This window comes from Euleptes europaea, chromosome 12 (genome assembly GCF_029931775.1).
Source record: "Euleptes europaea isolate rEulEur1 chromosome 12, rEulEur1.hap1, whole genome shotgun sequence".
In the NCBI taxonomy this organism is placed as follows: domain Eukaryota; kingdom Metazoa; phylum Chordata; class Lepidosauria; order Squamata; family Sphaerodactylidae; genus Euleptes; species Euleptes europaea.
In genome coordinates, this window is record NC_079323.1 from 37,406,288 (window position 1) to 37,419,948 (window position 13,661).

General features: G+C 45.6%; 1 protein-coding gene across 1 annotated transcript in view; it reads right to left on the bottom strand.

The window, feature by feature from the left end:
* Positions 1-12,662, bottom strand: part of MYH15 (myosin heavy chain 15) — a 307,159-nt gene extending 294,497 nt beyond the window's left edge. Inside the window, exons 1-3 of the mRNA XM_056858547.1 lie at positions 12,540-12,662; positions 2,756-2,859; positions 786-929 (exon numbers count right to left, since the gene is read on the bottom strand). Of these exons, the coding sequence (XP_056714525.1) occupies positions 786-929; positions 2,756-2,859; positions 12,540-12,630 (339 nt within the window). The 5' untranslated portion in view covers positions 12,631-12,662. The remainder of the gene's footprint in view (positions 1-785; positions 930-2,755; positions 2,860-12,539) is intronic.
* Between the last annotated feature and the right edge of the window lie 999 nt (positions 12,663-13,661).

Consider the following 13,661-nt stretch of genomic DNA (forward strand, 5'->3'; position numbering starts at 1 on the left):
TGTAATAAAACACAAGAGCAACATTCTGATTCGTATAGGGTAGCAAAAAGACCCTTTGGCAGCTAGACCTTGTGGCTGCCAGAGGCAAACTGCCACTCAGGCATATAAAAGTGAGACATTATTGGAGCCTGGTGTCTTTAAAAAACTTAACAGAGTTTGCCTCATTCCTCGCTTCTTCCTAGTAAGCAGAGCATGTTGGAAGAAGGACTATGTGCAATGATTTTCTAAAACAGAAGCCATCCCAGAAAGTTCTAAAACACCAAGTCTGACTGGCTGTAGAACCACTGAAGGACAGATAAGCCGTGTTTCAGAAAGCCCGTAGAGATGACCATTTCACTGCACATTCAACCATACGTTCGGCATCTAATGTGTAATAAAATCCTCTGTGGTCTCTGGGTTTTTTTTTTTTTTAAAACACACACACACACAGAGGGCCAAGCTACCCTAGGTGAGACAGTTCTAGCATGGGGTAGCTTGGTTCACAGGGCCTTATCTGTCTCTGTTTCAGGAATTTCCAAGCAGCAGACTTTCCTAGAAACAAGCAGAAGTAAATATAGACAGGGACAGAGAATGCAGGTGAAGAAAAAGAGAAAGGCAATATGATGAAGAAAATGGAACACCCCCTATGCATAACTAGAACTGAATCTTATGGATGTCGGTTAGGAATTGTGTGGGGGGGTGGGTGGGGGGGGATACCAGAAGAACACCCTCTCAACTGGAGCTGTTGATAAACTGCATAAAGTTTCTCCTACATAACACAATTCAAAATATATTTAAAAGCATACATAGATCATCCAGTTAGTGTAGCGTCTGTCCAAATTGTGTAGCACCGACGCTTCATTGAGGTGGGTCAGCATGGCCATATCTTCAATCATGTCAAACTTTGGGGGGTTCATCTGTTGAACGTCATCTTCCTTTACAGTGACTGTCTGCAAGAAAAAAGAGGGCTGTCGTGAGTCTGCAGAGACCGCCTCAGACGAAGAGGAAATAGAAGAAGTCAGTTCGAAAACAGAGGAACAGCTGCAGGAAAGTCAGAACAGAAGAACAGCTGCAGGCAGAAGATGGCTCACCATGTCTGTAGCCTTCCAGCTCAAGGAATCCAGCTGGCCCACACACCTCGCAATAAGAAGCATCCCCATATGGCTTACCAAAGCCACTGGATCAGAAGAGGAGACTGAAAATGCAACAGAGTGCGAGGATGCAAGCCCAGCATAAAGCTCTTCCTGCCAGCAGTGGGGAGGCAGAGCAGGGCTGAAGCATACCACCTGGCTTGGAATGTCAGATCAGCCTAACTAGCAACAGCTAGCTCTGATACAGCAGTGAGATAAGGGCCTATTTAAGCATCAATTAGGGTTGGCTGTTGTGGAAGCAACTTGTCACCCTCACACACACCCTGTGTATCAGCCTTGTCTCTCTGTTATACTTCAGATTCCTGGCATCCTGACTTCTTGGACTGACTCTGACTAAGGACTTGGACTGCCACCGCCTGTGTTGATGCCTTGGACTCTGTCTGAACCATAACCAACCTTGGACTGTCTTCCGGACTATGCCTTGTGCCTTGCTTTCTGCCTTGCTTTCTGCCTGCTTCAGAACAAAGGCAGTCTTTCCACTATTGCAGAAATGACCAAGTGAACTGATATCATGCTTTAATAAAAAGCCAGTGTTGGGGATTATTTTCAAGAATGGGTTTGCCAACAAATGAAATACAGTAACTAAGCTATCAAGGACATAAGAACATAAGACAAGCCATTCTGGATCAGACCCAGGCCCATCAAGTCCAGCAGTCTGGTCACACAGTGGCCAATTGGGTGCTTCTAGGAAGCCCATAAACAAGACGACTGCAGCAGCATTGTCCTGCCTGTGTTCCAAAGCACCTAATATAAAAGGCATGCTCCTCTGATTCTGGCGAGAATAGGCATGCATCATGACTAGTATCCATTTTTACTAGTAGCCATAAAAAGTCATGGTTTATCAGGAGTCTTTGTTTAATAACTTAACACCACACTATTTTTTTTGTATATATTTTTCAGTAATTTTTAAAGTTACCTGGTGCCTCATTCCTTTGTATTTATGTATAAGTCATAAATTATGTCAAATATAAAGATGTCTTGTTCATATACTCAGTGATCCCCACGTGCCTCCATGAGTGAACTGACTACCATCAGGATCACCAGGAGAGAGAAATAGTATGAAATGGTACCTTCACATGGATGAACTGGCTGAAGATACAGTGCTTCCCACAAAAACATGATAGCTTGAGAAAGTGTGGGAATGCTGTGGACATACTATCTCCATTCAAACTCAAGTTCATATAAGTGATATTTTCCCATGCGCTACCCCAGACTGAAATCCTGGAACTCTTATATGTAATTAGAGGCAATTGCATGTAGGGTCCTGACTGATTCAGGCCTATACCCAGGAATCAGACAAGGGTCGTGTGCATGTGGTACAGAACGGCACATTCTTTGCTTGCCATTCCAGCATTTTCCCACTGCTGAAGACACACAAGCTGTTCAGTTTAAAAAGAGATTTGCCTCTTTAGCAGTGGGTTCTCATGTGGTGAAATAGCAAGGAAATTTCTCTGGGAGTTCATGCCGTTCTTGCTAGCGTGTCCCTTCCTTGGATACTTGCTTCTTTCTATTTAAGACTTTCTGGCTTACGTATGCAGCAAAATCTGTTCCTTTGTCCTCATTATGTCTAGTATGTTTTGCGCTGGTGACAAATCAAAGAGGATGGGGGAGGGAGAACACCTTACCCTCCCATCTGCAGTCTCAACAGTGACTTTGCCACCGCCGCTCTCTTTAACCTCTGCTTCCACATAAGCTTTTTTATCATCTGGAATCCAGCATTTCTTCTTCCCTAGGAAATGAAATGAGTCTTTCAGTGGCTTGCAAGCACATTGTATCAGTTTTACATAATACTGCTTAGGGTTCATAGATTCCATCATTTCCTAACAAGATTCCATTGACTCAGCAACTCCTACAAGCACCTTGTTAGGTAAGAGAGTTATTCCTACACTACAGAGAGGATGAGAGAAAAGGAGAGAGAAAAGAGAGACAAGAGGGCCGCTTGTCCAAAACCATCCAGAGGATTAACAAGTAAGATTTTATCCAGAAACTATTCAGTGGTCAAACAACTCTTGACCACTTTAATGCTAGCACAGGTCTTTCAGAGGGAAGAGGGATTGGATGTAGCAAGAGCTGGCGCCAAGCCTGCATTGGACTCTAACCTAGCTGTACTTGGAAGCAACAGTGCAATTAACAAGTCGTATCCTAATGGCATGAAGTTTGGGTCACTTTCCCCCAATTACCCATACTCTAAGAACACAAGAAAGGCCATGCTGGATCAGACCAAGACCCATCAAATCCAGCAGTCTGGTCACACAGTGGCCAACCAGGTGCCTCTATGGAGCCCCCAAACAAGACGACTGCAGCAGCACCATCCTGCCTGTGTTCGACAGCACCTAATATAATAGGCATGCTCCTCTGATCCTGGAGAGAATAGGTAGGCATCAAGACTAGTATCCATTTTTACTAGTAGCCATGAATAGCCCTCTCCTCCATGAACACGTCTATTCCCCTCTTAAAGCCTTCCAAGTTGGCAGCCATCACCACATCCTGGGGCAGGGAGTTCCACAATTTGGCTATGCGTTGTGTGAAGAAATACTTCCTTTTTCTGTTTTGAATCTCTCACCCTCCAGTTCCACAGATGACCCTGCATTCTAGTTAGGGTTGCCAGGTCTCTCTTTGCCACCGGCGGGAGGTATTTGGGGCGGAGCCTGAGAAGAGCGGGGTTTGGGAAGGGGAGGGACTTCAATGCCATAAAGTCCAATTGCCAAAGTGGCCATTTTTTCCAGGTGAACTGATCTCTATTGGCTGGAGATCAGTGGTAATAGCAGATCTCCAGGTAGTACCTAGAGGTTGGCAACCCTAGTTCTAGTATTATATACTGTATGTACTACTTTACATATACATTTGTTAAAAGAGAAAGAATGCAGTTGTATTCCTGATTTTCACATTTGTGAAATGGCTGAAAACCAAAGAACCAAAGCAACCTTATGCTGAACATCTAGGAGTGAAGGAAGGTGAAATTTGAACATCAACACAATATGCCAAAGCTGATCTATCAAACTGCATAGCAGATTACGCTTGATGGATATATGTCACAGTGCAGATCTCACAAGATGCAACAAGGGCCTACCGGTGCATTAAGATCTTCATTGGAGGCTTTTCTCTGCTGGCAGAGAGGTGGTAACAAGATACAAGGCTATTTTGTCCGTGAATGCATAATAAAGAGAGCCAACACCAGAGCTGGGATAATCAAAGGGCCACCTTTATTTATCTGCTCAAGAGGGATCTGTAGCGCACACAGGCCAAACATCGCCAGAGCTAACTGCAGTGCGAGCAATTGTTGGGATGCAGAAGAGCCTCTTCTTTTTGTGTATCCCCGTTCTCAGAGCGAGACCGCCCAGGCTCAGAGCTCTGAGCTATCACGTGGGGTACGGCTCATGCTCCTCCTTGCCAAGCCTTCTTTAGTGCTTGAAGGAGATGTGCTATGTCTAATCCCCCAAGCTGTGAGGTCTATAGGTCAAGGATAGCGGCACCCCTCAAGGAGTTCCTGTCCCAAATCACTGCCAGGCACCAAGGCCACAGGCCTGGTCTAAGGGTTTCCCCTTCATTCGACCCAGACCCTATAAGCCCCCTTTCCCTTGGGCCCACCCCTCTTCATACGTCAGGCCCAAGGATGAATGGAGACTGACTCTCTGACCCTGCCACCGGCAGCCAAAATCTGACTCTCCCATCACTTGTTTGAAGGTGGGATGGGACGGTCTTAGTGGCAGTGGCATGCCTCTGGGATACTTTTTCACAGGAGATTTGCCTAGTGTCTTGGTTGCTAGTGGTTAGACACTAAACATGGGTGGGGGGGGTTGTTTGTTTTGTTCTGGTTTCATCCTATATTTTCTTTGACTTTTTCCATCCTAGTCTTGATGAAAGATCTTGGTAGGCTTTGCTTTTGCTTTGGTGAATTATTTCCTGCTGCTCTTACTACATTACTATATTGTTGTGATGATTTTTCTGGCTACCGTTTATTGCTGCTGCTTATATCTTCATGCTCCCTATTTAATGTGAAAATAAAACCGGTAATATCTTTTTATTAGGGCCAAACCCAAATGTCCCAAAACATTGTGCAACTTTTCAATTTCCCACAGCTCTTCATCAGGCTGGATATACAATACATACTTTGCTTTGCTTTCCCCCATTGAATCGCCATGAGACAATGCTCTTGAGCAGCAGAAATAGTTAAGATGTAAAGGCTGAAAGGACTGGGGGGGGGAATGGCTACTGTTTTATGATCCTTATCACAAAATAAAAAATACAAAGCATCTGATACTGAAAATTCAGAACGGCAAGCTAAAAGAGGAGTAATAAAAGATGCTCTAAGATCCTCCAAAATCGGGCACTCAAAAAGAATATGAAAAGAGGTATCGATTTTACCTTAGGGACAAGGACAAAGATGGTCAGAATATTGAATATTCAAAAATCTACTCTGGCGAACCTGAGAAGGGTTAGTATTAAGCCTAGCCAGGCAAAAAGCCCTTGCATAGCAAGGGACATTAATATACATATGATGGAAGAGTTATTTTGGAGGGGGGGAATACCAAAGAATTGAGAGGAGCAAACATGGTGTGCTCTAAATGTAGTACTCAAATAATCAAGATTCATATACATCAAAACAAGGGAATATTTCAAGATACAATGGGGGGGGAGCTTATATCTGCAGCTTGTAGAACCGGGAGTCAGGACATGCCTTGACAGTTATGATGATGGAAAGAGGTCCAGGCATCTTCATGGCTAGGAAAAGATGCTCTTTGCAGGAACAGGGCACCCTTTTTAGTTGGGAAAGATAACATGCCAGCCCTTTCATGTGTTAACACCTCTTGATTGGAGAGTGCAGGTTTGGCAGGCTGTAGAACCAAATCTTAGCACCCAGGTTGGCTAAAGACCTCACAGCACACATGGGTGGTGGGGTCCGAAAAGGGGACCTGTTCCTTTGTTTGGGGCCTCAATCTTGGTTTCCAGCATGGTGTAGTGGTTAAGAGCGGTGGTCAGGAGCGGTGGACTCTAATCTGGAGAACTGGCTTTGATTCCCCACTTCTCCACATGAGCGGCGGACACTAATCTGGTGAATCAGGTTGGTTTCCCCACTCCTGCACATAAGGTCAGCTGGGTGACCTTGGGCTAGTCACTGGTCTCTCAGCCCCACCTCCCTCACAGAGTGCCTGTTGTGGGGAAGGGAAGGTGATTGTAAGCTGGTTTGATTCTTCCTTAAGAGGTAGAGAAAGTCAGCATATAAAAAACAACTCTTTTTCTTGTCTCCCTTTTGGTTGGGAATTCTGGGGAATGTGTGTTTCGCCATGAAAGATGACAGAGGGGAATGACATGAAAGGGAGATGCAGATGCACCAGGGCATGGGTAGATGCAGGATGTCTGCCCTGGTGCATCTGCATCTACCCAGATTAGATACAACATTGATTGTTTATTTTATTTTCCTTCGTGCGCTAGATCCTGTCCTTTGCAATACCGAGTTTGTGCCTTGTAGAAATAAAGTCTTGTTTAAATTGAGAGAGTCTGCACAAATCCTTACCCACCTGCCCGGCTCCTTGCATGCTACTGAACGATACCCCTGTGAGGTTGACTTCAGGCAACCATGCTGGGGACGGACGGACTGGATTTTCCTGAAGTGTTGACAGCAACCAAAAAAGGGGAGTAAAACAGTGGCTAGTCTTGCCCACAGTGCGTCAGAGACCACAATATGGCTGGCAGCAGTCAGGGACCATGTTGAGGAACTTGGTGCAGACTGGAAAACAGGCACTTCTAACTCAGACCAGCAGTCCGTCTTGTCCAGCATCTTGTTTCCAACAGTTGCCAGACAGATACAACAGGGAAGATCTAGTCTTAAAATGAATGTTAAAATGGAGCATAAGTTACGTTGCAGATTTAAATTGGATTAGATGCCATGGCTCAATGGCAGAGGAACTGCTTGGCATGCATAAGGTACAAAGTTTAATCCCCAGTTAAAAAATCAAGCAGTAGGTGATGTAAAAGATCTCAGTTTGAGTAGACAACACTGACCTTGAGGGACCAATGGTCTGATTCAGTGTAAGGCTGCTGTGGAAGGGGAGGGCGTGTGGGTCAGTGGTAGAGCATCTGCTTGGCCTGCAGAAGGTCCCAGGTTCAATCCCTGGCATCTCCAGTTAAAGGGAATAGGCAGGTAGGTGATATGAAAGACCCTGGAGAGCGGCTGCCAGTTTGAGTAGACAATACTGATTTTAATGGACCAAGGGTCTGATTCAGTATGAGCTAGCGTCATGTGTTCTTCATGTGTTCATGTGTTCATGTGTGTTTGTGTTCAGGGAAAAAATGGCCACAGTCACCCTAAGAATGCAAAAGCCAGTAATTAGTCAGATATCTCCCTAGTGCTAACTGGAATGCACCAGCCCTTTGTGAGCCACACAACAGAAGAAGAAGAAAAATGGTTGTCTTAAAATTAAACTGCCAATTAATTTGAGATGATGCATTCAGTAAAGAGTCCATGATTTATTATTTTCATTGCATATTTAAATTGTTAGCAAGTTGGGATAATTTTTATCTGGCAAAACAAGGCAATAGTAATTTAAATTAACAGACACATTGTGCCTATGAGCCACAAATGACCTTGGCCAGTTCTAGTCAGCCTGAGGGCAATACACGCATATGCATTATTTTCTAGTTGTTGTGGCAAAGGCTTAAAAAATGCTAGTCCATTTCCTTCAGTACACTCCTATGCATTATTTTCTAGTTGTTGTGGCAAAGGGTTAAAAAATGCTAGTCCATTTCCTTCAGTACACTCCTATGCATTATTTTCCAGTCGTTGTGGCTGAAGCTTAAAAAACGCAAGTCAATTTTCTTTATTTTGGTGCTTAAAAGACCATAAGTCACCCATGTGTAATAAAGCAGCTCTCTCTTTTTAATATATCCTTGTGGGAATTGCCAGTATGGATAAACAGTGGAAGGGCTTATTAATGTTTGGCACATTTCTCCTCTAAGAACAGCATGTGCATCAGAATGCCCTTTCCTGTGCAGGCTGCTGCCCTATTTTGAGATTATATACAGCCACTCTCAGCTTTCAGAGAATACTGCTAACCGTCCATGAAGATATGACGCCTGCCACATTTTTATAGCCTTTCTTATTAGATCTTAACATTATAGTCATCACAAAATTTACAGGGGGAAGGTTTTTTTTTTTTTGCCAAGTAACATGGAAAGTCTGCCAAAGCAATATTAAATCACGCTACTGTTTAAGAATTAAACTGCAAATAGAAATCCAGATGGTTGGATTAGGATAGCAAAGACCAGCTGGTAAAGCGTAGTATGAGTGGGGCTGGCCTAGAAAGACCGTGCATTGGATCGTACCAGCCTTTCCATTGGTAAAAGGGACGATAGGGAATTTTAACTGATACTCTTCCTCACTATGACTCTGCTCCCTTTGGGGCTTTTTTGCCCATGTGAATCCCATGATCTCCATCATAGTTCTATAGTTCCACTATGCCGTGCTGGCTCTCAAAGAGTTATGTAGTTATGTTCATACCATAAATAAAAGTTAATTTCTTGCTTTCTTTAACCCTATGGGCTGCGTGTCTCAGGGAAAGAAACACACACATACAAGTTGATAGCTCAGTTTTTATATGTAGTATTACATTATATGAATAAATAGTGGTGGGATGTGAATGGAACAGGGTATGAGCCCCCAAACCCAATAATTCTGCGTGAGTGAGGGCCTGTTATTAAAGGGGGCTGGGCTACCCTGTCTGTTGATGTCTCTGTGAGTGAGAGAGAGGACCTGAGGTATGAAAAGGTTATTGCTTTCTCTATATTTTAAAAGAGATAAGAAGGGTAGCTTATGGCTAGGGCTGTTGAAAAAAAATAAATTCGGTAAAATTTGGATTCGGCAAAATTCAGCCCATTTTTATTCAGGAAATGCCGAAGTCCGAACTCCCCCTATTCGGATCCGTGGAATTCAGCATGAAATTCGGCGTTTGCAAATAAATTCGGCCGAATAAAGCCATTTAAAGTACATTCACAGCTTTCCGTGGCTCCGGGGGGGGGGCATTTTTGGAGATAGAGGTCCCAAACTTTAAGGGTAGCTTGGAGGAACCCTACTTGCAAGAACCTCCATGTTTGGTGAAGATTGGGTCAGGGGATCCCGAGTTATGGGGTCTGGAAGGGGTCCCCCCATCCGCCTATTGGAATGAATGGGAGCAGGCAATCCTTAATGTGCATCTAGAGAGCGGCAAATCCAAGGCAAAACCTCCCATTGTTTCTCGTTGGCTATTTATGCACAGGAGGTTTTGCTTTGGATTTTCCACTTTCTAGATGCAGATTTCCCCCAGACAAATCCTCAAAACTCTGCAGTGGAGTAGGGCTGTCGATTTGGTTCGTCCTGAACTGAAAAACAGCCGAATTTCCCCTGATTCGGCGGTTTTTAGTTCGGATGGAACTGAACTCAAAAAAGGCGGGAAAACGGGGAGCCGAGTTCAGGGTGTTTGGCGAATAAATTCAGCAAATTCGGGGTTCAGTGCAGCAGTATAACCGTCAGTTAGTAAGCAGCATTCTCCCGCGGCCAATCGGTGGCCAAGCTGGGTCTTCTTCTGGCCAATCAGTCCTGATTGAGTGCATGAGCCCAGCTGCTGCGCGGCCCAGGGAAAGAAAGAGAGAGTATCTGTTTGTGTGAGATTGAGATCCCCCTTGGGGGGGGGGTGCGTGTGCACATTCGAGCCATTCCGTGGCTGCAGGGGGCGCATTTTTTGGGGTAGAGCCCCCAAACTTTCAGCATAGTTTCAGAGGACCCTTCATGCAAGAACCCCCAAGTTTTGTAAAGGTTGGATTGGGGGGGGCAAAATATGGGGCCGGGAAGGGGTCCCCCCCACCCTTAATGTGCATCTCTGACAATGGGGGTTTGCAATTAGCAGAGCTTGCCTCCCATGCCCAAAGCTCCCAGCCCAAACAAACAGCCCCATATCTCAGCCCCCCCTGACCCAATCTTCACAAAACTTGGGGGTTCTTGCAAGAAGGGTCCCCTCAAGCTACGCTGAAAGTTTGGGACCTCTACCCCCCAAAATGCCTCCCCGGAGCCGCAGAAAGGTGTGATTGTGTTTTTAATGGCTTTATTCGGCCAAATTTCCCCCCAAACTCCAGATCTATACCAAATTGCACGGACCTGAAGCGGGGGAGTTCGGACTTTGGCATTTCCCGAATAAAAACGGGCTGAATTTTGCCAAATCAGAATTTTACCGAATTTTTTTTCACAGCCCTACAGTGGGGCTTATTGTTGAGATTTTGAAATTTGGATGGGGGAAATGTGCATCTAGAGAGCAGAAAATCCAAGGCAAATCCTCCCATTGTTGTGGACTGATAAAAGGCGGCGTTGTTTACAATTTGCTCTGCTTTACCTTGGGAGCAAAGCCCCACCGCAGCTTTATTTCCGAGTAAGCAGGCCGGAGGATTAGGACTGCCCACCCTTTTCTCTACATTTCGCTTCCTCCTGTCACTGCTTCCTCAGCCCCGGGGGCACCCAAAAACAACGAAGACCGGGGTGGGGGGGAGTTGAGGGAGGAGTCAACGTGGCTGAGCTGTCACTGTCAGGGGAAAGGAGAAATCCTGAGCAGGGACACCCGCGGGGGTCTGGGGAGGGGGGAATAAGCAGGATGCTGCATTGTATGGCACACAATACCACTGGCGCATACACACATGCACGCCCGCTACACGCCATTCCCTCCCCCCATCGCGCAAAAGAAGGCAAAAGCTCGGATTCTACGGACACGGCCCACAGAGACAATCAACCCCTCCAAGCAGAACAGCCCCCCCCCATGACAAGAAGACGCAAATTCCAAACAAAGGAGAACAACGGGGCAGCCAGAGAGAGAGACTCACCGACCCACACTGACCTCCAGGCGAAGGTGGCAACCAGTGAAAATAGCAAAAAAACACTAGCGCAGAGGCAATCAACCCACCCCCAGCAGAACATCCCCCCTTTGGCTTCCCCCCCACACAGAATCTCCCCCCCCCATACACACACACAGGAAAAAAGTTATAGAGAAAAGGATGTCTTCTCTTCCAGCGGAAGCAGGGGTCAGGAGGAGTAATCCAATCTGATTCCAGCAAGCAGCAGCAGGTCACCTCAGCTCAGGATCTCTCACAATCAGCACAGGAGCAGCACAGGAGCAGCAGCAATGAAAGGAATACAGACTCACACACACAGACTCTCTGGCCATTTATGCACAGGAGGTTTTGCCTTGGATTTGCCACTCTCTAGATGCACATTTCCCCCGTCCAGATTCTCAAAACTCTGCATGGGAGCTTATTGTTGAGTTTTGAGAATTTGGATGGGGAAAATATGCATCTAGAGAGCGGCAAATCCAAGGCAAAACCTCCCGTGCATAAACGGCCTCTCTCTCCCCCTCCCCGGGCCGCACAGCAACCTGGGACCATGAACATCCCCACATGGGGATCTCTCTCACACACAAACACAGACACACACTCTCTCCCCCCGGGCTGCGCTGCAACCCGGGACCACGCACACGTACTCCCTCCATGGGGATCTCTCTCTCTCACACACACACAGACACTCTCTCTTTCTCTCCCTGGGCCACGCAGCGGCCAGGCTCACGCACTCATCCGCAACTGATTGGCCAGAAGAAGACCCAGCTTGGCCACCTATTGGCCGCAGGGGAATGCTGATTCGGGGGTGCCGAAGTTGTACGAATTTATCCAGCGTCTGCCTGAACTCGCTGAGTTCGGCTCGTCGTTTTCCCGCCTTTTTTGACTTTGGTTCTATTTGAACTAGAAACCGCCGAATTGGGGCAAATTTGGCTGTTTTTCAGTTCGGATGGAACCAAATCGACAGCCCTACTTATGGCATCCTGACCTACTTTTACTCTGAAGCTGAGAGAGAGAGGTGTAGAGGGTGGTAGGCACTCTGTGTGAGTGGAAAAGGGTTTCACAATAACCCTCTTGTCCCAGCTGAAAAGCTGGTAAAATCCAAACCAATGTTCATTACAATAGAATACTACCAAAGAGGGTGCATTGGGGTTCCAAGGTGAGTGACAATTAGCCACAGGGCTTTTTCTATGGCAACATCCCATTTTTGGAACTCTCCTCCTGTTCCCAGAGATATTCATAAGATACCAGCTATCTTCATTTAGATATCGAATCAAGACATTCTAACATCTCCAAGCTTTTGAAGTGATCTTTTAACACTCTTTGTTTATTCATCTGTGTTAGCCGATTGTATTCTTTCTAAAAGTATTTTTCATCTATTGGCTAGCATGATGTTTAACTTTTATAAACTGCTTTGAGGGCTTTTCAAAGCAAATAAACATGGAATATAATGTTTCCAGATGAATAAAATGTCTCATCACACGCTATTCAACTATTATCTGATCTAGCAAGTCATTCAAGTTAACTGGTCTATACAACACAAAACAGAAGATAGTGCCTTACCATCAAAGGCCACAGTCTGCGACAACATAATCTCCTTCTCACTTTTTCGGAGGAAAGGCGCAGCTTCCCCGAAGTCCGACATGTCCATCATCTTGGCAAGGAAGTTGAGGAGTGTGCTCCAAAACTAAAAGAGATATATAGCAACCTAGGCCAGAAAAAAAATGTGAAACATACGACTGTTCAAGACTGAGAAAGAGACAAGGCACTTCCAGATAGAATCAGAAGATAAGAACATAAGAAAGGCCATGCTGGATCAGACCAAAGCCCATTAAGTGCAGCCATCTGTATACATAGTGACCAGCCAGGGGCCTCTATGAAGCCCACAAACAAGACAACTGCAGCATCCTCCTGCCTGTGTTCCACAGCACCTAATAAAACAGGCATGCTCCTCCGATACTGGAGAGAATAGGTAGGCATCATGACTAGCATTTGTTTTTACTACCGTAGTAGCCATGGATATCCCTAGCTTCCATGAACATGTCCACTCCCCTCTTAAAGCCTTCCAAGCTAGCAGCCATCACCACATCCTAGGGCAGGGAATTCCACAATTTAAATATGTGTTGTATGTTTCCAGGTGGAGTTGCACATCAACTCTGCACCCACCCCAGAGAAGCCGCATCATACTGCCTGTTAGAACTGGAGCTGCAGCTCAGCAGACAAACAAAACTCCTGATAAAGTTGCACAGGTATCCTCTATATGGGCGGGGGGGTGGGGGGCTACTAGGAGTACAGTGCAATCCTAAGAACACTTTCCCTAGGAGTAAGCCCCATTTGAATAACATTAGAAGACCTGCTTAGATAGACCTTCATCTATCGCTGCACTACTAGGGCTGCAGAAGCATGTACCTCTATGCTCTACACAATAATTTTCAATGTGGTGCAAAGTAAAAAAAAAGTACCCTTTCAACCCATTTGCCCACATTCTGCTGCAACTAAAGTCATTTATTAAGAAAGATTAGTAACAACTAATGCCAGCCTTCAAGTCTTCCAAGAAGTTTTTCCCCACATTCATCCATTCACATTTCATTTCATTTCCCCCCACCCCTCCAAATATATGCTCTTCCATTCTAGCTGTAACAGGCCATTAAGGAAGCACGCAATGTGCCATGCAGCTTTAAGCTG